General features: G+C 35.3%; 2 protein-coding genes across 3 annotated transcripts in view; one reads left to right on the forward strand and one right to left on the reverse strand.

The window, feature by feature from the left end:
* LOC129004140 (death-associated protein kinase 3-like) overlaps positions 1 to 15480 on the forward strand; it is a 67470-nt gene extending 51990 nt beyond the window's left edge. Inside the window, exons 2-7 of the mRNA XM_054432577.1 lie at positions 8532 to 8744; positions 9356 to 9494; positions 10340 to 10466; positions 11369 to 11417; positions 11881 to 12060; positions 13335 to 15480. Coding sequence (XP_054288552.1) covers positions 8532 to 8744; positions 9356 to 9494; positions 10340 to 10466; positions 11369 to 11417; positions 11881 to 12060; positions 13335 to 14538 — 1912 coding nt within the window. The 3' untranslated portion in view covers positions 14539 to 15480. The remainder of the gene's footprint in view (positions 1 to 8531; positions 8745 to 9355; positions 9495 to 10339; positions 10467 to 11368; positions 11418 to 11880; positions 12061 to 13334) is intronic.
* Positions 15481 to 15973: 493 nt separating this feature from the next.
* On the reverse strand, positions 15974 to 27248 carry LOC129002790 (uncharacterized). 2 transcript variants are annotated; one of them, XM_054430844.1, is made up of 9 exons: positions 27092 to 27248; positions 24630 to 24828; positions 23799 to 24102; positions 22379 to 22538; positions 19276 to 19375; positions 18028 to 18215; positions 17693 to 17917; positions 17073 to 17235; positions 15974 to 16828 (listed from the first exon to the last, which is right to left on the reverse strand). In XM_054430844.1, exons 1-9 carry the CDS (start codon positions 27203 to 27205, stop codon positions 16710 to 16712), a joined length of 1572 nt encoding a protein of 523 aa, XP_054286819.1. In that variant the 5' UTR covers positions 27206 to 27248; the 3' UTR covers positions 15974 to 16709. The 2 variants fall into 2 exon arrangements, with proteins under 2 accessions (XP_054286819.1, XP_054286820.1); XM_054430845.1 differs by lacking the exon at positions 24630 to 24828 and having other exon boundaries at positions 27092 to 27177.
* Between the last annotated feature and the right edge of the window lie 613 nt (positions 27249 to 27861).

Genomic DNA, 27861 nt, shown 5'->3' on the forward strand with positions numbered 1-27861 from the left:
ATCGTTTGGAATGCGTAAACAATCTTTCCCTTAGCGTTTAATTACTTGTTAAAGATTTATATTTTAATGTGGCTCAAAATAAAAGGTTAATCAAATTTATTCGCTATATAAAAAAATATTTCAGTTAATGACTTTAAACGACAACAAATTACAGATTTATTTGAACGAAGCAATAAAACAATGTGTCTCCGTAGTCCATGGTTTAAACAAGTGGCTGACATTAGTCACAGATAAATTATGACTAACTCTAGGCACTATGAAACCACATGCTTTTACCAACAAGCTTTAATACTTCGTATTTAAGAAAACTTTTAAACTAATCTGGTATAGCAATCGGATTGATGCATCAGAAATAATAATCACATTTCTAGGCAATGGCTGGTCTGGGGGTTTGAGCACAGGGCTTCTGTCCTAAAGTCTTGGGTTCAACTCCTGATAATCACCAACTTAAATAAGCCGATAGTAGGTCCAAATTCCGCGTCTAAGCTTACGTATCTAAAAAAAAGTACCTCATACAAAAAGAACTTATATAATCATAAATCCACACGGCCATTGTAATAATTGCAGCTCTAACGTATCATTAAGCAAATACACTATCAATATTCAGTCTATGATATAATTTTTCATCAGATACTCAACAGTGGCCATCCCACACTGCTCCATATTCTGCTTGTTGCAATAATCTTGCAACTACTCATTAATTCACACAACTGCAGTAGCGGTACTTGAAAGTAGTCCTATTAGTATGAGGCATTGCGAGTTAAATCAAGCCGCAAGTGTACCAGGCAGGCTAAACCGGTACTTGCAAAATGCTGGTCAAAAGTTGGCAAACGTGACGTTATATTTGTTTAGGGTTAATGGGTTGGCATGTTATCGAGATAGTAAGTTCAAATCACTTTGTGAGTTTTCACCGCGTTTATTTAATCGTTGATTTGTGGAAATTGTGTTTTGATCAATTGATCAGTTTGCGTTGACGCGTAGTATTTATACCTAAGGGAAACCTACTAAAGAGAATACCACGACCACAGCACAAAGTGTGTTTTAGGAACCATCCATACTGATATTTAACAGTAGATGGTGGCTTCTAAAGTTGTATTTTTGTAATTCACCTCTCAAACTGGAGAACTAAAGCAATTGTGACCATGATTTATGGGCAATTGTGGACATGAAACATTGCGGATACATGATTAAGTGGGCAATTGCGGATAGTACCCTTGGTTGTGATAGTGTGTCAGCACAGACAATAGTTTGTGGTGTCAGTTATTGAGATGTTGAGAACACATTATAATCTTTGTTGAGATCTTTGAGTTTGTCAGCAACTAAAATATAAACCACGACAGTTTCCTAGAAGTCTGCAATTACAACAACTTTATCAAATCACCATGAAAACCCCGTAAAATGTATCCGAGACAATCTTGCACGAAGATTTTCCGTAAACTATGACCAAGACCGTACCCATAAATCTAACATGATAAAATCTAACCTCCGCATGGGCCAGGGTAGGGTGAGCATACGTTAAATGTTATGGGCCATCCAATAATGCTATTGGCTCTGCAATGATGATATTGGCCATCACATTCCACGATCAGTGTTGTTATTGGAGGATGTGCGATTATTAAGCATCGCTGTGAATGCCAGAGGCTACATTCGTGATAAACAAATTTTGGGTCCCGTTGTCTATAACACGAATTTGAAGCTGCAAATATGCTGAGGAGTAACGGTTCTAACACACCTGAGAAGTGTATTTCTTGGAAACACCTTATTATCTGGGTTGGCTGCAGTTTAAACGTTAATTCCCTTGTGTACGGATAGTTGCTAATTTATTCTACATTTGAAGGCAAAGATTGAGATCTTGGTTTTGTTGTTGGTTAAGTTACAGTTGAAAACACCCCGAATGTATCTAAAATTATCAACAAAACAACAACCCAATATAATCCTCATAATTACAGTTTATACAGTACAGTACCTCCAAAAGATAGAGATATGTTTATTTACACAAACAAATAATAGTGATAGATTATTTTAGAATCTTCACATGTTTCGTAACAAAGTTAGAGTGAAGATCTTCATCCCGCAGGGCCAATAATTATTGCGCATCAAGTTTACAGAATTAATTAACATTTTGTCTTTAAATGTTAGGTTAGGTCCAAGGCTGATATAATTATCGAAACTGATATTCAAATTTATTGTCAAGGGTCAATGCGAATGATCAAACCCGCTTAAAAGATTTCCCCCTGGCAGGTTTGAATCACCATATAATTGTTGTGAAGTATTGGACCTCACATTTCAACAAAAAGTATAAATACATCGACCTAAGGTAATGTTTACTAAGCTATACATTCTCAATTAAAGTATGTTTAACAATTTTCACAATTTTGTAAACTTAAATGTTAAATCTATGATCACACAAAACTGAAAGAGGACCTTAGTGGCTGTGCTGTGGTACCACATTCGCTTCAGTCTGTATTTGTCAGTCGCTTACAAGGAACCAAACGTCTGGAGATCACTCGCACCCTCTCTTCCACAGGTGAAATCAAATCAAAACAGCCAAGTTGTTCATCATTCCCAAGGCCAACGTAAGTGAAACCTCGAAATAAACTCGTTCCAAAGGAAATCACTTTCTATGATGTTGATGTAGTGTGGTTTATAGAAGCATTCCCAGGAGTTACCGGTCAGCTGAGCGCGGGAACATTGGTTATCAGCTGATTGCAAACTGCAGTGACGCCAACTGTGCAAAACGGAAAAGATAATTAACGAGTATGCATAGTAGAGAGTGTATAAATTGGTTTCGCGAATCAGTAAGGAGTGAGACAAGTTAGATGAAATAGAAGTTAGCTAACCTTACTCTAGCAGGAAAAGTGTCAATGTATGAAATTAATTCTAGTTATGTTTGATTTTTTACTTCTTAATATAAATTTATGTCTTCTGGTTTACAATGCATTCTCTATTCCTCTTATTTCTGGCCGTATGTTCTTTGTTTATGGTGCATTGAAGAAAAATAATGAGGTGCCTAAATTATTAATTCATTTGTTGTGTTTAATTATGATTGCTATGTTGGCCTACTAGTTGTCAAATTTGGTTTTATAGCCCATTTGTTTGTATTTTATATTGAAAGGAAAAAGTTCTTTCGAAATTAAGAATGAAATTGAATCTTTCGAAATTAAGAATGAAATTGAATCGCACTGACCATAGAATTTTATGTTAGACCTTTTTCTAATTAGAAGCAGTTTTATTACTGCTAGTTTTATACTGGTTTGTCTAGTTAAGAACTTGAGCAGCTGCATTATCAGCAAATCCTGGCTGAATCTTCCCTAATATCGAATCATATATTGAAATACGAACCATCATTCGTCAAAATCCCTTGAAAAAAATAGATTTTTCCGCATCTCGGCATCTGTCCTGGAAAATTCCAACTTACTCGGCTAGAAAGTTGTCCAACGTGACCTCTGGTAAAAACTGACCTGTTGCCAAATGATGATGGAGCTTTAACGAGTGAAGTTGGTTGTGGATTGACTGCTGATTAGCTTTGTAAATGGTAACTACTAGATGTAATGGACCATTGAAGCCAATTACCGCAGTATCTACAATCAAGAAGAACAATTGTTGATAGTTGGATGGGTGACAGGTCAAGGGTGGTCGATGGCGAAAGTTGACGTGGACATTTGACAACACCCACTCGCATACAAGCGTTTAGAAACATGGGTTTGGACACTATCACTATGATGCCGACTTGGCATTTGTACTTAACATTTTAATACACCTCAAAATGGACGGAACAAATGCCTAAAACTAACAATCTGCATTAGATTTGGAATATATGTTTAACATAAATCCAATTACCCAACAATAGTGAAACTCCTTTCTGGTGTGAAGAATATCCATTTGTAAATGTAAGTAAAATCCAAGCATTCGACCGAGGAGAACAATACAAACCGCCAATTAATAGAATCAAAAGTAATTTCCCCGGTAAGGTTCTTTGAGAAACGTGTTTTCTTCGCTACCGTATTGTTTGCAAATAGACTTAAATTCTTTGCAAGACTCCTAGGAAATGCCAGGAAGAAAACACAAACCTTACACTCCCATAACCGCGATAAAAAGTAGTCGTTAGCGTCTACGCATTTCAAATATTTCACACGGTTCACAACAGTGGCAATTCAATGAATCTTGATGATGTTTTGCTGATGATCCGGTAGCGTACACCGATTGAATTAAAGAAACTGCAATTCTGATGCAAGCGTCTTGCGATTGGTTAGCATTGAACTTTGAGGTTATGTTCGGAACAAAGCCGGGTCAATTCCCGCTATCGCGGATCTCTGGGTTGACCTTCGGCTCGCAGCTGCGGCCAGTCGCAATAATCGGTTGCAGACTGTATAAAATCAACGTTATATGTTGGCGGGCCGCAGCGAATGATTCAGAGTACCGTTCTTTTAGTGGCCGTTGCAAAATCTTATCTGAACAAACCACGATGCAGGTGCAAGCATACTTTTTAAAATCAAAGCAAGGATCTTTTAATCTTACGTTTTTGTAATTGGAAAACTTGTTATTTTTCACGATCGAATTTAGAAGTCTCTTGACCAAGATTAACGTTATTCAGAACGTCCATTTAGAATAAATTGAATGTTTGAATTGCCTGTTTAATTTCTCCAGTGGAAATGGGGAATATAGAATATTTGACCCTCAGCATTTTTAAGACTTCTTGAAACACTGTTACTACTTGTATAGGCAAAATCAATCTTAGTTTTTAATATAATTCATACGAAGATGGCCCAAAAATGTCATTGAACCATTCTTCGGGTTTAGCGCCGTTTCTATCATCCTCCCACCGGTAACGACGCCGGAGTCCGCCACGGTGGCGTCACGACGTCACACCCCGCTGGTCCTGGGAAGCAGATTTGCCACGGGGAGCGGAAATAGCCCATCATCCCTGGGGCGTGGAGACATCTGCGGAGTCAGGGACCTTGCCGCTGCAGCACCTGGTGGAGTCTGTAAGTGTATGGAAGGAAAAGGGGAGTTGAAACCCCCAAAGATTGGTTTGCAAAAATTTCCAAGAAATTGGTGAGGGTTGAGGATACGTAAGAAGCTTAATGTTTATTGATTTGATTTGAACTTGATAAAAAATGAAAGAGAGATAAACGACAGGGAATTGAGGGAACTGTATTGTGTGTAGCTGAAAGCAGGAAAAGTCAAGACTTGAAGATGTTACAGGTATAGACAGCATAGAATTAATTGCAAATGCAATAATCTGAAGAAATCTTGCGTGTATGAAAGCCAGAAAATAAAGACTATAATGAAAGAAGTAGATGGCAATGTCAAAGAAATTGAAGCAAAAGAACTTATTGCCTCGAGGAGGTGAACCGCAATTATATGGCGTTTAAGCAATGCTGTAATAGAACAAAACTCATAATTTAACAAATTCTTGTTAGCCTATCCAATATTTACCGTGGTTTGACATGTATTGATACTATAACTCTTATTTTGTGTGTGGTAATTATTATAGGTATTATTTCAAACAATTCTTTCAGATTTCACAATTTTCGCACAACGCTCACTCTCTTGTGGTGATTCGTCAATTATCAGTCAGAAACTCGTTTTTTAATTGACTAGCGAAACTTGCCGCGTTCTGATGCAGGTGAAAAACCGTAATTACGCCAAACTTGTTCTCTCTCGCTGTCGCACGTTGTATTCCACGATACGCGGGACTTTGGCGAGACCAAGCAAAAGTGGTTCCGTCCTTTTTGGCAAAGATAAGCAACTCGTTCTTTTACTTTCTACAAACGTTCGAAGAGAGCCCATTGACCTTGATCTGGTGTCACTCGCAGTCTGACTTGCCTTGTTTGTGAAAGGATTAGCTACAATGGAAATATATCTTATGGTTTTTGGTTTTACCAACGCTTGGTGACATAAATCCCCGCAGAAAAAGTTAAGAGTCCTTGGAAGCTAGCGACCATCTTGGATAATTTCAAACAGTTGCTGAAGAGTTAATATTCATCCAAAAATAGTTGTTCAATCACCAAAGGGATTTTAATTAAATATCTTGTATACTATGAGATTAAAAATTGCCTTTGTTGTTTGAATTGATTTCCAAGGGAGTTTATGAAAGCCAACGGCCATCTTGGATTTGCCCACCATACGAACAATGTCAATTTCGTTATTTTTAAACAGCCGCTGAAGAGATTTATAAGGAAGAGATTTACAATAAAAAATTAATTGTTCAGTTTGGCCTTCCGGCCCTCGCCGGCCGGCCGATCGTTACGTGTATGGGGGGCCGAGCTTGGGAAATTTACCACCTCAAAACATTTGTTCAAATACCAAAGTGGTTGTAATACCTAGTATACTGAAATAAAAAAAAAATTGCATTGTATTTTTTTTTAATTGTTTTATGAGTTAAAATGTCTAGGCTCCAAGGACTCTTGATGCCTCCAGATCTATCCAACCACACAGCTAAAACCATTTAACTTTACCTACATAATATCTATCACATAAAAAACTACTTAACATAATTCATAAAAACCGCTCCTACTTTAGTCATTTCATTACGTCGATATGTTATCTATTCACATTACACCCCGGGGAAAAACTATCAACTATACTATTCGCGTAATCATGAATAATGTATTTTCCGTTACTTTATTAGATTATGGAGTTTTCCACCATATCTAACCTTGTAATTTGCAATTTGCCGCCCGTATCAACCAATGTCGGACGTATCCGCTTAGTGACTGGCAACTACCGCCAAGGGCACCGGGTGCCCGCCTAACCTATGACCTTGCATTCCTCTATGCAAATGTGCCTGCACCGCATTGCTCTATGGCGCGGGCGTGCCGCTTATCAGCTGATTACATTTAACCTTTTCCTCTGATCTGTTTGCATTGTTCTGCTGCCAAGATATCAAAGCAGCCGCGATGCTCTTTGTTAACAAGTTTCCACCATTTTTCTCTTGGCGGATTTGGCTTTATATCCTGGAAACACCTAGGGTGTTGCTGGGTTTATTCTTTCCATTAGGCCCATATCATACTGTCCGGTCTCATAACGGCCAAAGATCGGCTAAATAATATTATTATTGTCCTAATAATAGAACAGTCCTGTTATATATTTTCCCAATACAAAGTTAATAGAGTGGATTGACGCCAACCCTTGTTACATCATGTAAATGTCCTTTATAGCAGAGAAGTGTTTTACTATCCAATGTCCTCAGCTTGGGAACCGGTCCGACGGGTAACCCAGTAGCTTGTTTTGGCTTCTGAGTTTTTTCTCTAATTTGAGAGGGCAAAGCATGAACTAGGACCACCTGCTTCGCTTCTCTTATTAATTCGGGTTTATGCAGATACAGAGAAGAGAGGGCCCAGCTCAAATTACTTATAGGTTTTTTACACAGTGTTTAGAAAGCGGAAAAATCAAATACCACACTAGTTCACTTGTAGTTATTTGATACTGTCTTCCGCGTTGCACGTGTAAAATAGTTTGATTTTTTTCTGTAAAAAAACATTTAAATAGTTCTTAGGAAGTAAATTTACAATCAGTTTAAGTTGAAACTTATTACAATTCCTACAGGGTTTAGGTTCAAATACGATTTCAACAATGTACTATTATAGATTTAAACACAAGATACTTTACAAGATGATTGATTTTAGTATTTAGTATAGATTATTCTGTATATTATACATTGAGCCCAATTTACGCTCTTAATCTCCCCGATCCGTAAACTTGAAAGAACAATTTTACATCTCTATTTAGATTGCTCACTTAATGCTACTCTCAAACATCAAATGTAGATGCAAGTCACAATACGGTCCATTTCACTGCTAAGTGTTCCATAAACTTTAAGTGCTTTAATCTTTATGTGGGTGCTGTAGCATTGAGCAATCACGCAAATAGAAGCTACACACATTTACCTAGGCTCCTAAATCATTTAGAGGAAAGATAAAACACCGTTAAGCTTTTATATGGGGAATTTATGTGTTGGGATCAAGTGTTTTATTCAACCTATAAACTATTTCCAGACCACTACTATTGGGCGATGGTCATTTTGTAGCAGTAGTTACGTTTTGTGTAGGATCGGGTTTTTATTGTTGGATTTAGAACAAATTTATGTTCTCGTCCGTGTTATAACGTTTAATTTGAATATAAATGCGAGAGGAGAGTAGAATCAATGAAGTTTGTGTTCATTGGTGAATAGAGAAATGTAATATGTGTATTGTGTATGCTTTGACACTGACTTACTGAGTAAAATTTTGCGTTTCTTAAAGGATCAACTATCAAAGGCAGCTGGGTTAAGTTTTCAACTACCAAAATGTTACTGAATATTCTCGGTATCTTACCAGCAACCTTTCTGACTGTCAAGTCATACAATGAATTGAAGCACAGACCACAGAGAATAAGTTAACTAATAATAATAAGTCTATTAGTTATAAGTTTGTACAGTAATTAACCCTACTAGTAGTACTAACACCTCATTATATTCTAAAATAAAAAAAATTGTGAATATCTTTATCGTAGAGTCTGCCAAATCTCACAATCAATTGTTGTTCCAGAGGCAAGTACGCCACCGTGCGGAGGTGTCGTGATCGCCGCAGCGGTCGCCAGTATGCGGCCAAGTTCCTCCGCAAGAGGCGCCGCTCGGCCGACCTGCGACCGGAGATCCTACACGAGGTCGCTGTCCTGGAGGCTTGCAAGAACTCTCCCAGGATAGTCAGACTACATGAGGTCTTCGAGTCTACCAATGAGATGGTGCTGCTCCTTGAACTGTAAGTGTCGGCACTGATTGTTGGATGATAAAGTAGAAATCCCATCTTTATGAAGCTGTAATCAATTTTGTATAAAAATTTTTCTTTTTGCTGAAAGAGCTACTCATAGTACTCAATAAGTTCCGGTACTTTTGTTTGAAAATCCTACAGTAAAATGTGTGAATTTTACCAAATGTTCTAAAAGTATATCCATAAAATTAAGCTGCGGTTTAGTTTATTTCCCATAAACTAAACCACAATGGTAGACAACGTTCTTGCGTATAACTCTTTATTTTGGTACCCATTAGGCATTGAATAATATCTAACGATAGCATGTAAAATCCTATAAATGAACTGATTGTCATTCATTGAAGTTTTTGTATTTTATTTTGTCTAGTGGTCAATAATGTGTCTGAGATTTAACTATGTTGTTTGTACACATTTAACATAATTTTGAAAATAAATTTAAAGCCAATTGTATGGATAACATTACACCTTATCGATATAAAATACAAGTCTACTTTTCTCCACATGAGTGATTTTCTTTGTAAAAAATATCTTCTAGCAATTAAATTTCATTTTACCACTTCAATGTATTTGAGAACAGATATTCTAAGCTTTTACTCTTTCAGTGCTCGCGGTGGAGAACTCCAGATGCTGTTAGACAAAGACGAAGTTCCAAGTGAGCGAGAAGTCGTGAGATTGATGAGGCAAATCCTTGATGGACTCGTCTATCTGCATGACATCAACGTAGCGCATCTTGATATCAAGGTAGAGTATTTTGAATTTTGACAAAACTAGAACTTCACCTTTTTTTATAATTCTTGCACTCTATCTATTACATCAAGGTTGCACCTCTCAGTAGCTAGGTAAAATTGTTTAAATGTTCTTGGAAAAAGAAATTCTTTTATTTTCTAATCTTTTGAGTCTAAGGTGTTAAAGTTATCAAGGTAAGTTATAATCTTTATCAAAGGAACAATCAAAAGATGGTTTCTTGTTAACCTAAAAAACTTATATGAATCTCGCTTGGCCAATTATGTGTTTTAAATAAAAGTTATGCATCATGGATTTCAGTAGTTTTCTACAATCGTTGACTTTTGGCTACATAGTAGACATCCCATCTATATGGACCAGCATAGCTAATTTTTCTATTTAAAAATAACTTGGTTGAAAAAATATTTGTGCAATATTAAAATAAAGTCTTTGAATTGATAAAATATTTACTTAATATACAGTGGGTGACAGTATCCAACACTCAAGATGCAGACAGATGTTTATAAGCCAACAGAGGGGAGTGGGATGGAGATGGAGGGGGTCATTCACCCCAAACATCCTGCCCAATGTTTCCTGCCCTCTGATTTGTGTCCCAATTGAGAGTTTATGTTAATGTCCAAGCTGACTCATGGTTGACCCTACCCGGCTGTGGTGGGTTTACTGGTATTACTGTAATCAACAAGACCAAAATCATGTTGTTTTATCAATTTAGAATTCCTGGGTTGCCAGGAGTTTAATCATTTTTGTGAAGATTCCTCTTTAAAACTTCTGTTTGCTTCTTATGAAGTTGTATCATACAATGTTGTCTGTTTATTCTTATTCTTCTTGTTTTGTTGCTGCAGCCCCAGAACCTGGTGTTGACCGGAGAGTTCCCGGATTGCGAAGTCAAACTTTGTGACTTTGGGATCTCCCGGTACCTCAGTCAGGGAGCAGACGTACGGGAAATCCTTGGAACTCCCGACTATGTTGGTAAGTTCCATTCAATTTACATCCTTCAGTAATGGTAAATGTGAAAGTCAAAGTAAATAAGAAGGTAACTTTTGTGTTTATTATGCTGTTGATAGCTAAGACAGATTATTCCTACGATTGATATTTGCTCAAATCTGCAAAAACCTTTATTATTTGGGATTTTAACAACAATTTTGGATACAGATTTTTATTGATTGATTCAATCTTTGAAAATTAATTATATTTGTTGAAATAAGTGAGTTATAGTTCTAGATGAAGTCATCTAATGATAAACTTTAAATGTGTTTGGACTGATCAAGCGTTTTTAAATAAGTTCAATATGATGTTACAACCAAGTCAAAGAACAGATTTATACTATAAACCATAAACAATTCTTATTACAGGTTCATATCTATACAATGATAAGTATATACGTATGGATTTTTAGTAATTCGGAATAATTAATTAGCCTACTATTGATAAACTAAGAAATTATCATTTTCTACCACTGTATCGGAATGATAACATTGCCAAACCTGTAAACAGTAGGCCTACGCAAAATAGCTCATTTCCGCTTTATTCATTCCCTTTCGCATTTGCAAACTGCTAAATCAGCTGATTTCACTTTTGGAGTTTATATAAAACACTAACAGCATGCAGTAATCAAATAACATAATCTAAACAAGAGATCAAACATAATCTAAATGATATTTTATATACAACTAAAAAGTTAATCCATAAGTTATGTTATGGTTATTATGTTGGAAGGAAAAATCTTATGAAAACGAGCACATTCATTGCCGATATTAAAACGAATGTCAAAATGTCCCATCTACAATTCTCGAGCGGCAATACTTTGCGCTCTTAATACACAAATAGCAATTTTTTAGGAACAAATTTTAACATTAGATTTTTTGTTTCAGCCCCTGAAGTGCTCAACTACGAACCTATCAGCCTGGCTACAGATATGTGGTAAGTTAGACCATTCACTAAAGGTTAGACTACTTATAAACTGGTCCACCTTAGCGAAAAAAATTTTTGTACTTGTATTTTTCATGATGTCCACTCAATATATTTTTAAAGTTAAATTATTTATTTGTAAATTGTGGTCAAGCCAAAGAAATCAAAATTCATTTGTGTTGAATAAATCTAAATTTGGAATAAAATTTGTACAAAGAGAGACAAAGTAAATGATAAATTAACGAATCATTAGTGAATTCATGATTGAAACATTCATGATTAGGAAACGTTACTTATGGTTGAAAATGCAAAAAATAGGATTTGTAAAATAATCTTAGTCGCTTCTTATTTGTTTAATGTGTTTGTCTTATCTGATTTGTGAGATTTTTAAAGAAAACATGCAGCTCATTCAGTAAACTTCATAGAGGAGTAAACCTTTAGGGAGTAAAAGAGTTAATTCCTTTGTTGCTTCCAGGTCGGTTGGAGTGTTAGTTTACGTTTTGCTGACAGGATGTTCTCCCTTCGGAGGCGACGACAAACAAGAAACCTTTCTCAACATAGCGCAATGCCGGCTCGACTTTCCTGACGATCTGTTTGAAGATATTTCCGAGGATGCTAAAGACTTCATGCAGAAGCTTATGGTTAAAAACCCAAGGTATGTGATTATGTTGGTTTTGTTGTTACTGTCAACTTAGTGGCAAACACTTTTGAGATGTCATCATTGAGATTTATGTGAATGGCCTTGAGAGAAGATGTTCTTCCATCAAATATGTTGATGATGGGCCTGAGTCTAAAAGGTTGGGTATGAGCTCACTAGCTTAACTGAGGGCTTAACTCTGCGTGAGGGCTGGTAGACAACGTATTTTTAAATCTATATAATTAATACGCTACATGAAACTTTGTCGGTTGAACTCCTCCACCATTTCTTAACCGATTTTATCCATTGACGCCTCATTGGAAAGAGCGTGTCGCGTAGATTTGCAAACTGGCCTTACATTTTTGAAAAAGTCCCTTGGGCACTGCCCCAGTGGATTTGAAAGTTCCCATGTTATCCTTATGAAGAACATATGTGTTTACATTTTGATCAGCTGTATAATTTAATTGCAGATATTTATTTTTCAATTCATTGAAACGCATTGCGTACATTTATTTACTATTTCATAACATAACCTCCTAGACGGATCGCGTTAGTATGGTTGTATCTATCGTGTATTTATCGTTGTTTTGTGCCCCTATGACGGATTGTGTTAGCATGATTGTAACTTAAATTTGTGCATTTATCGTTGTTTTGTGTAGCTATAATTTGTTTATTTGTTGTTTTTTTTTCTCTTTTAAATGCCTCCGACGCGACGACAACGAAACATAGACAGGAGGCATAATCGTGATAACGACCGCAGCTACAGAAAAGTGGCGCGTAATAGGCAATCAGCACCTGACCCTGGACAATCTCAACTATTAGGTTACAAATGCGCCCTAACACTACCCCAAAACGACTTTTCGTTCTCAATTGGTCCTCTTTCAATGACCTGTGTTGCCTGTATGTACAGCGAGGCATTTTGAGAAGAAGAAAACCGGCCGGAATGTTTTAGGTTTTTCAATAACGAATATAAACTTGGTCTGAGTTTCACACCGGTAATCTTTAAATCGACTCTTTTAAACTCATCGTATATATGACTGTTATTCGTTTTGAAATAACTCCTGTAATACTTTGCAATTGCTCGAATTCGAGCAACATGTACACTAGTAAAATATTAACTTGCTGATATAATATGTTTCAAGATGTAAACTAAAAGACATATGTAGAAAATTTTAATTTTGACAAAATTTGGATTAATTAAATGTTAAGTCGTTGGCCATCTTCTTTAAAGTGTGCAATATACAAACATAAAATATATTTGAACTGATTGTAATAATGAAATTATTTTACAGTAACCGACTGACTGCTAAGAAGTGTCTTCAGCATCCGTGGTTCACTAGACAAGCCTGTGAGTCTTCCATCATCCTCTCTGTGGAAAACAAGCCGACAAAGCCGAGAACGCCAGTACCCAGCAAGAGGCCGATCCCAGCTTGCGAGGAAGCTGCCGACAACAACGAGACAACAGACTTCATACCAGACAACGTTGCTAACACAAAGCCCTGTCAGGAAACAACAGCAGTCAGAGAAAGCTGCACAAGTTTACCTGCGGCCAAACCATCTGTGGAGGACAACATCAACAAAGGTCTGAGCGCCGAAAGACGTAAATCTTTCAAAGCAAGTATGAACAATTTGGTGCAGAAACTGGATAGTGACGGTGAAGGAAAAGACACAAAGAAGACCAACAGTACAGTTAGAGAAAACCCGAGTGAAGTTAGATTGACAAAAGGCGATAGCTTTAGAAGTATGACACGAGCAAATGGAATGCAGACCATGCCAGTTTCAAGGTTTCTGCGATTCACCAGGAGCAGCAACGAGAGGTCCTTGTTCTCTCACAACTATGAAGTAGACAGGGAGTCCGTTTATAAATTTAGAAGAGTTTTTATAATCAATGACATGGAAGAACACTCGCCTCCTCCGTCCATCAATGGTTCTCTGAGTTCCGACAATTCTTCCATCAGCGACTCAAACAGCGATACTATTAGTGAAATGTCAATAGATTCATCAAGTGACAGATCAAGTATAATTTCCCTTGACGACTCCTTTGACTTTCAATTCTCCAAGGGATTAAGTCACAGTCGACACTACTCTTCGTGTTACAACGTGTGGGAAGCGTCCAAGAACCAACGTTCACAGGCGAGGCTCTATCCGAGAGAATGTAGCGGATCCTTCGCGAGGGCTCTGTCTCGGTTTGCTACTCAAACAGAGGACGTCAAGGAAGGTGCATTCATCAAACAACGCAAATCTCTGACTGTTTTTAATGGTGGAAATCCGACAACATCAACGCCGTTGAATGGCAAGAAGTGTGTAGGACTCGAGCTCATGCGAGAAAGAAATGGAAATCTAGTAGTGATCAGAGAAGTGAAAGCCATCAATGGCAGTAAGTTCCCCCGCTGTAGTGAAGTCAAGTGTGAATCCGTGCAGTCTAGGATACGCAAGTTACAAGTACAAAACGGACTGAAACATGAACTGTCAAAAGAGCATTACAATGTTTTTTAATTAAATTATTATGTCCAAGACAATCAGCTAAGCATTTTCACAGCCATCCCTTGTGATGTTTTAGGTTAGTGCTCATGACGGTACTAAATTCCTAAATGTTGTAAAATATTTTAAAACTTAGTCCGGTGTTCCACAAGCATGATTATGAATTAATGATCGTTTAAAACATTTCTTTGACCACAGACTTATGTACGGTATCTGATAAGAACCGAAAGTAAATTGGAAAAAAATATTTTATTTCATCTTCATGGCTATTAATATCACTAATATATTATACAGTATTTATGCTCACTTTTGGTCTGTTATTTTTCAATGCATGAATAATTATTAGTGCCTTACATGAAATAATATTTTAATACAAACTGGACTCTTTAATACTAGTCATAATTTAAAATTGTATATTTTTTACCTGAAATATTGATTCAGGCTTAAGCTAGATTATTGTCCACTACAAGTGCAATCTACTGAAATAGAATACCCTAAATTTGATTACCTCAAAACTAATACCTTATATGAAATTTTGTTTTATTTATCGGCATGTTTACTTAATTGACAGATTCTTTAGTTTCATAGTTTAATTTACTTAAATATTTCAGGGCAACTCTTTGTGAATATTGTACATTATTTTAAGTCATAATATAATGTAAAAAGACTTAGTATTTTACCTTTAACTTTTATTAAAACTTTATTTATATGTTGTTATATGTTTAAGTGCCAATAAAACAATAAATGCATCAATCAAAATAATAACAAAATGCACAAAAATGGTGCAATGTTGTTGACATCTGTGATTATTAGGTAGGATTTTTAATTTATATGAGATTAATTGTACTATTTGTATTCATATTTTTAGTAAAAGGTTCTAATGAACCCACTTACATTGTTTATTATTTTTGTAAATATTTTCAATGTTATTTAATGGTTCAAAATATACAAAACTCAATGAAAAAAAAATGCTTAGGTAATTTTCCTTCTATGTCTAATTAACATATTGATCATAATAAGTTAAATCAGAGGTGAAAAACTGACAAATTTTTAACAGATAATATTTTAATATAAAAAATTCTAATTTATTCAACCTTTATGGTTGGAATGATCACTTAAGCCAAAAAGTGACAAATTCAAAATACTCAGTCACTGACAAAAACATCCACACCTGTAGGACAATGTTTTAACTTTTTCATCATAATTTTTTATCGACTTTTTAATTTCCTTGAACCTATGGATTGTTTAGTGATTCAATAGGCCTAAGGCTATTTTTTATCACGTTCCCCTCATATGAACACAAAAATCCAAATTATTTGAAAACTGATTCTTTTTTAAGGCACAATGAATAAGGATTAACAAAAAGTGGGAAGAATGCTTGATTGGAGATGTAACTCACGAGGAATCAATCCTCTTATTAACTTCCACTTAAGCACTGAGCCATCCGCAAAGCCACTATCAGTCGATAATTTTCCTCCAACTCTTCTACAAACTGGCGAACTACTCATATTATTTATTAAAATAATTTTGAAGCTGCTAATTATTCTAAAAATATCAAACGTCATCCATACAGTTTTATTGTCTTCAAAATAAAAAATTAATCCCTGTTATATATGTTAGGCGACCTCCTTTTAATTCTTCACCACACCAGTTAGGTAAATTAATTACAAATAGTCTTAAATCAATTTTGAAAAAAATTTGTTGTAAATTATGAGGCAGGTTCATGTACTTCAAACTTAAATATCTATACTTATTTAATACACAAGCAGGTTTTTTGTGACAATTACTCTTCTGAAACTACTGAACCGATTGACATGTTTTTGGTGTCATTGGAAAGAGCGTAATATGAAGTTGTGCAGGTAACTAGTTGTGCTTGATAACGTAAATGCAGCCTTATTGAATGCACATAAAAGGAAATTCATTCCAACAAAAATGGGGGGCTAAAGTTATTTTGAAATATTTATTTATTTAGTTACCAATATGAATTTAAAATAAAATTAAATTAAAAAAAAGTTCAGTTTTGCTTTCTTGTCCATAGCAAATTCATAAAATAAAAAGTGAAAACTTGTGTTTGTTCATTGTCCAATCTAGGGATGGTTCTTTTTCTTAGCCTATTATTTTGATGTTTTATATTATTTTTTTATATAAACTTAAGACAAATATTTATAACTCCTTGATTGATGACATCATGTGCAGAGCTTATCAGCCATGCAGAGCAGCAAGCCCCTGTGAATTTTGTTGGACGGAGTTCGAGGAATTGTCTCAATCTCATGAACCTCTAGACTAACTGCACCTCCGGTTTGTTCTGGGAACATTCAGAACACTAATAATAATTTTAAAACTAAAGTAGTAGAAAATAATTAACATTACATAAAATCACAGTTGTCACAGTTTGTTCAGTAATTTATTGTGATAGGTAAAATATATTTTTTAAATATATAAAATTGATATTTTTATTTCATTTGCGTGGTTATTTATTGTTAAAGGTAACACTTTCAAGATGAAATTATAAATCCATCATGACAAAATAGTGGTAATAAGACACAAACCTGAGAGATACTCTGATATTTCCGTTCCTGAGACTTGACAGCCTGACTTGACAACAATGAAGACAATCAGTTTGTAAGAGTCAGACTTGGGTTTAGCTACAACTCCAGCATCTATCACTTTTGAGTGGGACTTTAGCAGGTCTTCCATCTCAGATATTGAAACCTGAAAGGTAGAATTATATTTAGCAAATTGTGAAAAAAATGAATGATCACTTTAAAAAAGTATAAAATGAATGTAATAGATAGATGAATGCAACAGCACAAAAAGTATCAATATTGTCAAATTAAATTTAAAAAAATACAAAATATTGATGTGAACATTTCACTTGCATTTCAGACTCTAAAACAACAGTGGGCCTCAATTAGTTATCAAAGGCTGGCTGCTTTTGTAAGTTGACAGAGGGGAGAGACAACTCCTCAGGACGCTCTTATATTATTGAATGTATAAACTATTTTACTATAGTACAGCATGCAAGTGCTACCTTGAAAATAATTCTGTGTTCTTTCTATTTGCCAATCTGCAAAAGGAAAATTCTCTAATGAGGAGTCTGAATGGAAACTGGCAATCAATTTTATTTGACTCTAGGACCTATGCACTTAATCCTTTTTCTGTTACTAACCTTGGAATCTCCATGGGTTATAATATCGCTCACTCTTCCAGAAATATAAAGGAAACCTTCGTTGTCGAAATATCCAGCATCTCCAGTCTTAAAGAATCCGTCAGAGTCAAACAACAGAGGATTAAGTTCAGGTCGTCCCCAGTAGCCCAGCATTGTAGAAAGAGACAGAGTCCTTACTTCTCCTACGCTTCCTGGTTCTACTAGATGGCCTTCTTCATCTGTAATCTGGTTTCACAACGTATAAAAAGCTATTAGCAGAAATATAAAAATGAGTATGAACTTCACATTTGGAATTAGAAACTAACAGCAAGACAACTATTAACTGTTAACCCTACCTTCACTTCCACCCCAGGGGCTAAGTAGCCTGAAGAGTCGGCTTTGGACAGATCTAGTAGATTGTGTTTGTTCCATGTTGTAATGATTCCAATTTCTGTCATCCCGTACAACACTTGCACCCCGATCCTACCCTTCAAAACTTGTGAATTAAAATTTTCAATTGTCTTCTTTCTTACAACAGCTCCTCCTGCAAATTCCAAAGTTATCATTTAAAATTCAAAATGCATTCAGAAGTAACTTATAAAAAATGTAACAGAACTCTTTAAACCCAAAAGTTTATGTATAATACACATGAGGAGGGTAATAAGACCACCTATAACCTATTTATGTGGGCAAAACTCAGCTAAAATGCTGCAACCTAGGAGAAAGCACCTAAGATATAAAGTTCTAACCCTGTCAACCAATGTCAGATCAGGTGTGTTTCTCATGAGAAACCTGACTAGGCATAGCTTAATGTGCAGGGCCGGCACAAGGACCATGCGGCGCATAAAGGCGTGAAACACCGGTTTAATCCGGCATCATATGGTAAAGGCGCGGTGGGCGTTGGCGGTGGAGAATCTTCCTTTAGTTTGAATGAGCCTCCTGAAAGAAGACCGTCTTGAGGAAAAAAGAAACACCAAATTTCTTACTGGCACTTTTTGTTGGTAAACAAGACTACCTACACTGGTATAGGGAATCATCTTTTTCCGAATAGGCACTCTTTGGTCTCAATTAAAAATTTGCCCTCCTAAAGAAGCAACCGCCCTTTTCGGGAACCAAAAGAACGCCCCATCTCTTTTTATTTTTAAGATTTTACAGCCCGTACCGCCATACTTTTATATTTGCCGCTCTCAAATATATGTGTGGTTTTGTAGCCTAATGTAACCTGTAAGTTGTAACCTTGTTTTGTAACCTGACTCAACTGATGATCCACAACAAATCAATCACAAAAATAGCACAAATGCAGCTCTGGATGGGCCTAAGTTCAAAGGAAAAGTAGCAAATTTCTCTTCACCTGGGAATTTAATGTTAGACCATCCCACGTTTTCACAACAAATGCATTGCTCTCTTGAGATCACCAAACGATGTGATTATCTCCCGCGACCACAGCAATGTCATGACTGTCTCACAAGATCATAATAGTCGTAATCATTTCTTGTTTTTTTATTACTTTTTTTCTGTACAGAGTAATTAATTAATACTCTCATTCAAAATACAAAAATACATTCACTTATGCTAGTTTGACTATAACATTTTTATTTGCTCACCAACATTTATCGCTGTTAGTGATGAGAGGTCCACTGAAGATAGTGTGGGTTCCTTGACATAAAGATTCATACTGCTGGAAGATACAGTCCATCCATTGACCTAATGTAATAGAATCGTTAATTCTAGAATAATTAAATAGTAATGCAATTATCATATATTTAACAACTTCTTTACAACATCAATGAATTTTTTATTTAGCTCCATAAAACCCACATTTTCTGGATCTCCTGCTTTACTTGACCACTTAAGCGAGAAAACCAAAGATATGGAGGAGACACTCTCCACTCCTTCATTTATCACTAAAGATAGGTGTTTAAAATTACTTGGCTCTATAGCTATTGACTAGCTGTTTGCCCGTTCTACGTACGGGAATTTTGTTGTAAGTTAAAACCTTATATTCAGAACAGGAGTTGGTTTGCATATTTAGTGTGCATTTTTCCAGATATGATGGCAAAACTATAATTGTTTAGGAATACATATAAACCTTCTCAAATACAATATCTGACAGTTTCAAAGCCAAAACGAATGCTTCGCAATTAAATGTCACCCGATCGTGTTAGTCCATATTTTATATCTAACGATGAAAGGAATTGCTTTACAGTATAGATCTATGAGGCATATCCCTAAGGTAGGCCTGTAATTGAAAGTTACTTTTCACACTGGTTAAAAGTAGTTAAAACACTACCACAACCTCACTACTGCACCCTTTATTCGGGTTGAAATTTTTATTAACAATGGTGCTCTTGTCTTTTCCACGAAAAATAAGGACATTAATGTGTTACCAATATACATACACACACAAATACAGAATTGAGTCCACACAACATTTTGGAGTCCAGACAGAAAACGCTAAAAATTATACAGTAAGACATCAATTAAATTTAATAAGCAATAAGGTGCAGTGTTTATAAATAAATATTGAAAATAGTGATGTGTTTGTAGTATGTAAAAATGATTCTTACTGCTACCACTGGTTCTAAAGAAAAGTAGCAGTATCAAAAACCAATGTTTACATTTGAGAAAAGATGTTAACATATTAATGACAGTTTGAAGAAACCACCTTTATCCAAACAAAGGTTTCTTATTTAAAAGATTACGTAATCTCTAAACGATAATCGGTACATATATCTAGCAAACAGTCGGAAGAAATGTGACAAAAAAACGCACAAATCTGGGGTTTTGTACGTTTGTAGTTTTATTTCCTAAGTAGAAAAAGTACCGATATCGTTTTCGAAATGTAAGTAAGTAGAAACCAAAAGTGACACATTGGATAAGCGAGTTTAGCTACATCTGTTAAGTTAAACCTCTGTTACGGTACGATCACAGCGAAATCAGAAAGATCTTCCAAGATCGCAGCAACATCCAAGATCACCCACTGCAGTTGCGATTTTTTACTTTGCACTTAACACAACTGTAACACAACTGTCCTTGAAGCGCCGTCAATGAGTGGAAACCTTTGTAAGCTACGGTATTGGTGACGATGATTAAAAAAATGTAAGTTTCCTTGCACTAATACAACCCTGATTCACGGTATTTTCCCCGGTTATCAAAACTCAAGAACAATCGTTGCACTTGCGATTAATTAAAGCGGTTAAGGCACAACGTTTTTAATCTCACTTGGTTTGGATGTGCTGACAAAACTTGATCGGAAATGGTTGCGGTATTTGTAAACAACTTTGAATGTAAACATATCAGTGACAGCTAGAAGTGAGAACTAATCCAAACAGCTGATCGTTATTTCATAAAATGTAATAGTAAACATTGGGAGAAAATTTACAAAAATCGAACAAAATTGGGTTTTTGGTGGTTCGTTATTTTGTCTTCAAAGAAGCGAGGCCATGTTTTTATAACCAAAGACACTCTCACCAATTCAGTATTTACAGAAAAATGATTAGAATCTTGATCGGTACTCTAGTTTTCTAGGAGTAGGCCGCGTAAAATGACATTTTGGCGTTACAGACGGAGTCACAGAATGGACAAACAGACAGACATACATACAGAAATTGAGATAAGACTCGTTTCGGCTTTCTTAGGCTATGAAACGTAAAAATAACCAAAAACTGCATGATTCTAAGCAATGTACAGACAAAACTGTAATTTTATTTATATAGATATATCCTATGAAGAGTTAATCATCTCTGGATATAATTTAGTTACACTTGTCAACTTACAGTTTTGGAACTTGTTTCATTGAATTTGTTAAGTCACATACCAAGAGATAAACTAGAACTAACCTCTCGACATACGTGTAGGAAATTCTAAGCCCTCATTTATGCTAAAGTATCAAATTCTGAGAGAAATTAATGTTTGGTCAGCCGTAACTCGCTAACAAAGCATTTCCCCATGTTCATGTTAATACAGGGTGAGGCAGACCAGCCGTACGATACTATTACGGGAATATGTTTTCTCTTAGAAGCGTGTAATAAAATTATTCCCCCCTAAATCACAATCCATTTAAAATTCTTAGAACATGATCCAAGCGCAGGGTTTTCCAGAACTGAAGGTCACAGGTTTGAATCTTGAAATTTCCTTAAGTCAACATATTTTATCTCATTGTACATTTTTAGAAAGGTCTTGCATAGAGCAACATTTTGATGAAAACAGAACTCAATTAGTTTCAAAATGGCGGCCATTTTAGTGAATTTTTCGCGTATTGACGTAATACCCTGTATATTCGAAACTGCTAAACATGTTTCCCTTCTGATTGAAAATTTGTTATCCTGGTAAACACAGCTTTACATTGATTGTGTCACATGTAATATTTTCAAAATGATCATTTTTTACCAAAATTGAACTTTTTGTAATGTTGGCAGAGCCCTGTAAATAAAAAAAATTAACAACATTTGTAAGCAACATATGTCAAATAACATATCATTTTAAGCGTCTTGATAAGATGAACAACTAACTATCTAATTTACACCTAATGTCTATTTCCTTTAGTATTTGAGTAATAAACCAAACACTACATTTCCCCATATAAAATGCATGTTACTTTCAAAAGCCTAAAACAAAAAATGACAAAAATATGTATTGTGTTAATGTCCCTCCTGCTGTACGTTTTTTAATAATTTTTTGGATAACTATAAATGTTTTTAAGCTTACTTTATACTTTTCAATGGTTTTGAACTGAGAGGCAGGATCCTTTGCTTCACTGAGGACAAGAGAGTATCCTTTGAGCAGGCTGGACACCAAGGAAATTGTGCAGCTGACCCATGAGAATGGACTTGTCAGTAAATAAGACTCAACAAATTCATCACCCAAGCTGAAAGTGAGTAAATCTGTTAAATCATAAATTTTTTCAATGGTGCTTTCTTGGAGAGAATTTTCTGAAAATCACAGGTACAATGTTTTAATCATTGAGTAGAAAAATGGTAGAAAGTTACATGTTTGTTTTCATTTTGTGTCCATTCGATTGAACAATGAACGAGAACAAAACTATTATCAGTATATGGTTTTCAGTTGAAGTGATTCTCCAATGAAAATTGTCCTATCCTGAGAGACGAGTACTCATTTGTTTCCTTGACGGATGGAACTAGTGAAGATGGCTTGTATCAGAATTAGAATCAGAGTCAAAAATATGTATTCATATTGTAAATACATACACAAATAGTGTCAAATGGCCAGACTACCATCACTGTATCACTGGGTCATTCAATCTCATATATAAAAGCCATTTGTGATTTGTGCGAGGTGAACCCAGCCTTAAGGAACAGGAGACCTGTGCTCCAACAATAAGACCATGGAGCTGGTCTAGTGGTAGAGTGGTCCTGAGGTCCTTGGTTAAAATCCCGCCAAATCACCAATGGAATTTATTTAAGTGATAATGCCACAACCCTTAAGTCTAGCCTGAAGTAATGTGAAAAACAATCCTGGGCTTGTGCCTGGCGTTCTAGGATTTTAAAAATACCCATAAGACCAGCTAGAAAATCAGAGTGAACCCATTCTTCTTGCTGTCAAAAGATATAATTGATTCCTTCTTATTAGGGTGAATTGGAGGGTATAATTTTTGGTTCATTGAGGGCTCTAAATACACTAGCGGTCTCCAGGGGGTTTTACAAAAATGTAAAGGAATATTAGTAAAGTAGATTCATACAATGGACAGTGTTTTCCCCTAATATTCTTGTAACACAAAATTTACTTTAGAGATGCTAGAGCTCATGCGTTTCCTGGTGAAGCCTAGGGGTAGGGTTAAAGCCCCCACAAAACCGGTTCAGAGCCACTCTAACCACCAAACCACCTACCCCCAGGCTTCATCAGGAAACGCACGAGCTCTCACTCTATTTCAGACACACATTTTAGATGTTTGCTTCTTTATTCTTGGTCTCACTGAAAGGATGGCAGCATTATGAACATTTGTTCATAAACTACATTTTTAGAGTCTTTAAAGATGTGATGAAAGCTATTTGAAATGCTAGCTTGTCCAGGTGAAAAGGATGCAAATTTTACACATAATTCTCTTAAGATTAAGTAAGTACCTATACCAGTAGTCTATAAGAGAAGTAAGAATCAACTCAATACTTACGCGTATGCAAGTCGCTGGAGACCCAAATCTGTTATCTGAACCCCCTTAGGACTTGATGTGGTTCCACTGGTAAACAACACCAAAACTACCTTCTTTTTGATATCCGTTACTTCATAAACTGAAAATGTATCACTGGACAAAAGTAATTTTTTCATAGTGGTGCCATTGACATCCATTGCAGCAACCAAAATTGGTTTTGGATTAATTTCTGTTATTGATTGATTTACTAGTTGTATCTCTGTCTTGTCACAGAAAATTGCTTTAATGTTTTGTTTTGAGGTGTACTTGTGAATCTCACTGGCAGCTGAAAACATAATAATTAGCTGCAGTTTTTGCTATTAAATTTTTTGGGGAATTTTATTATTTTAAATTAATCTAATTAAATTAGAAATGAAATCAGGGTCTGATTTAGTTTTTGTTCTAAGCGGTTGAAGGTAATTAATTTTACCTATTATTTGTTTGTTTTTTCCTGTATTTTGTTATTACTATAATTATTTGTAACGTCCCACCTTTTTACACTAAACCTTTGAGCAGTAGGCATGAATCTTGTGGAAAATTTGGCCCTCGGTGGAGTTATAATATTTTTTATGAGGAATATCTTTTGGGGGTTGAATTTGGGAGTACAGAGAAACTATTATTAAAATTTGGCAAAAAATGAACACTCTATCTTTAAATTATCCTGTACAAGGCTCTGAGTGCAAAACTGTTAGAATGTTCAAAGTTAAACAATAAGTACTAGTGACCGGTTTCCTTAAGCTCGTGTAAGAGGACTCACCAGAGACCAACCAATAACTTTGTAGTTTGGGTCCCTAACAATTAAATTTAACTCACATTTCACATCAACCAAGACTGGAATGGCCCCAGTAAACATGACACCCAGTTCAACGGCAAAGGCAAGACAACTTTTTCTGCAACAAAGCACAACATAGTCTCCTGGGGAGATGCCAGTTTGTCTGAGTCCTGTGGAGATTGCCTTGCTTTGCGCAAGGATATCAGCAAAAGTGAATGTCTTGCCTGTAGAATCTTCAATCTGTAAGATTGAGATACAATGTAGGCCTATAGACGTCTGTTATGCTGAATAAAAATGAGTATATGTAAATATGTAAAATGTCTTAATTAAGATGGCTCACACCAACTTCCTGACAACACTTAAGACAAACTGATAACTAAAACCAAACGGCTTACAACGATTTTAAAATATTTCTGAGACAAGCCAACTACTATGTGCAGCTAACTACTAAACAACTTTAACAAACAATAATGACCAAAGATTAAGTACCTAATATGAACAGTAAAAAAGTAAAAGTAATATAATTGTTTATTCCATTAAATCTGAACAGATATTTTTGAAAGTTTAAGGAGAAAATATAACAAGTGATCAAGCACTATGACAGACAATAAAATCGCAATCAAAATAAAAATAGTTAAGACAATTAATACTCCCACCTCTCCCCATGTTACATTGTTTTTGTTGGTAATTTGTTTGTGCATATTATAAAAGTCAAATACCACTGACATTGATCACTGTACCTCAAAAACTACTATAACCATAGGAACTCAGGAATTGGCATGGAGATTGTAATTAAGCTCTAGATGTGCAATGAGAAGCGTTTTCAAGAAATTCCATCAGGGCTCTGTCCCGGTGGCCTCTAAAGTTCCCATGTTATCCTACTAGCGTCTCATTTTCCTCTTCCAGGAACTGATGAGAACCTTTTCTGCGAAGGAGTGGGGGATTGTGGGAGAGACCTTCACGTCAATTTAAGAAAATCTTTAAATTTATTTTATAAATTTTTAGTTATAAAATTAACATTTTAATTATAAAATTAGTTTTAAAATTATCTGATAAAAAGATAGGGCATTTGCCAGGAATTACTAAGGAAATTGACAGGAAAGCAGGCTTACCTTTAAATAAGTCCATAGAGACAAATAAAATTATATATAAATAAAACATCATGCAAGGTGTTTATCGTTTATGTTACCGTACTTTAAGATGCATACAACTTTCCAATAAAGTTATGGGATATCTGACAGTACTACTATTGGAAAATCAGGTTTAAGCATGTGATTCTACTTGACATGCAATGATGAGATACAGCGGGAATTGTTTTCTGGCCAAAAATATTATATAGATGTAGATGGTTTCAGAGTGAGTAGTCCGAAGCTCCTGATGGACAGTTAGTGTTGTAAATTAAGAAGTTCTCTCTTAGTTTAACTTAAGTAGACACATTATTATGTTTAACTTTTGACTATTAATTAATTCAGTCAATGGTTTAACTTAACATTTCATGAGCAAAGTAATGACAGGGTAAGCTAGTTAGTAGATTGTGCAAATAACTTATAGTTGGTTCTGTAAATATTATTACTTAATTGGTGTTATTTCTGTGAATACTGAAGTGTAATATTCACTTTTATGAGTTATATAATTACTCACTAGTTCATTAGTTTAATCCTAAACATGTAAATTTGTGAAATATCTATTATACAAGTACATCTAGGTATGTACAGTTTCATATCTATGTCAGTTTTATATCTATGTACAGTTTCAATAATTATGGTTGGTATTAATTCCACTGTACATCACAGACTTTGTTGATACACACAATCCAACACGTGTGCTTCTCTCAATAGAGGTGTGTACCACCTGGTACTAAGCAATGAATATTAAGTTTTATATTCATCACTACAACCTGTCAAATGAAACCTACTGAACTTTAAGTAAGATTTTTCAGATTCAGTTAGGGGATGACATAAGTCTGAATTACTTAAACACTCCTTCAGCTCAGGTGGTATGAGCGAGAGTCTACAATAATATCAATTAATTAATGCATTTGATAAAGAATGAGGAAATCTGGGAACAATTGATCAAATATAATAATAAACTAAATATATTGTGCTAGATTTGTTGACGTGAAAATGTATAAACTAATTAAGACTAATAAAATGGTGCCAGTTCGTAGGTAACATTCTACTCTGTTATTTTAAAGGCAGAGTTCTTGGAGGGGCGATATATCGATCAACACTAACGTGTGCATAACATCAAACTTCTATTCCTACTTTATTGCTCCACAGAAATTAATCCTAAGCGATCTTTACTTCAGAAAATATTTGTAATAGCTATATTCCTTTTAAGCGATACAAGAATTTAAATGATAGCACAAAAAACAATCATGTAGGTAATTTAGATTGATGGTTTGTTAAAAAAAGATCTAACCACACAAAGCTCGACATTCATAGATTGGTTTGTTGTGCTAACATTTTACATCAACCCAACTAATGTTACAATATTGCCATACCTGAGCTACTTTGTTTGCATTATATTCCATTGCTTCAATCATTAAATTGAGAACCGATGTTTCAAGGGAAAAACGAGGGATTGCTTCATTGATCTCGGCACCTTTCAAATGCATGTCAGCTGAGAAGCACTTGTACAAATGTAACCACTCTCACCTACAAAACCAAACTGCGACTGCCGAAAGTCTGCAACTCGCTTGTAATGCTAACAAATTAAGCGTATTGTTCGCAGCTGACAGCCTGTCAGAGTCGAGGTTGCCTCTTTTGTGAAGGTGTTGAATATTCTTATCATACAATCTTGACAAACTTGGTGTTGGTGTGAGTGTTTTGGATATGATTTTTGTCCATGTTTACACTTCTTACATAAAGTAAAGTTCTAGAATTGCCTTTATATTTTTTGATTGCTTAGTAATAAAATATCTCAATAAAAAAGTATGTTGGTATATTGTATATCTAAAACAGTAAGAGTGATGTTTAATTTAAATTGTAGATGTTTTACGTCCAAACGCATCACTAAATTATAAAATTGTTATAGCAAATAATGTGTTTGTTTAGTGGTATCAATGACAGAGTGTACCAAAAATACTTTAAAAAACTCTATTTTATTGTGGTTTTACATGGAGACTCTTTAAACCCATTGATCTCCCATTGATTGGATTGATCTCCATGGTAGTAAGTATTAACATTTCCCTCCATAACATGAATACAAGGAAATTCGCTTAGTCTGCAGGTTTGTTGCAGCAGGGGTATTTAAAAACTCTGTTTTACAGGG

This window comes from Macrosteles quadrilineatus, unplaced genomic scaffold (assembly GCF_028750875.1).
Source record: "Macrosteles quadrilineatus isolate MER2022 unplaced genomic scaffold, UCM_ALF_1.0 Scaffold_9__3_contigs__length_116548681, whole genome shotgun sequence".
NCBI lineage: Eukaryota > Metazoa > Arthropoda > Insecta > Hemiptera > Cicadellidae > Macrosteles > Macrosteles quadrilineatus.

What these genes read in the sequence shown, in the direction of transcription:
- LOC129002790 (XM_054430844.1), bottom strand. Translation starts at nt 27,205, where the DNA reads ATGCATTTGAAAGGTGCCGAGATCAATGAAGCAATCCCTCGTTTTTCC. An exon ending in ATGCAAACAAAGTAGCTCAG is followed by an intron (nt 24,829 to 27,091) that starts GTATGGCAATAT and finishes TCAATCTTACAG; the next exon opens with ATTGAAGATTCTACAGGCAA. An exon ending in AGTCTTGGTTGATGTGAAAT is followed by an intron (nt 24,103 to 24,629) that starts GTGAGTTAAATT and finishes TTATGTTTTCAG; the next exon opens with CTGCCAGTGAGATTCACAAG.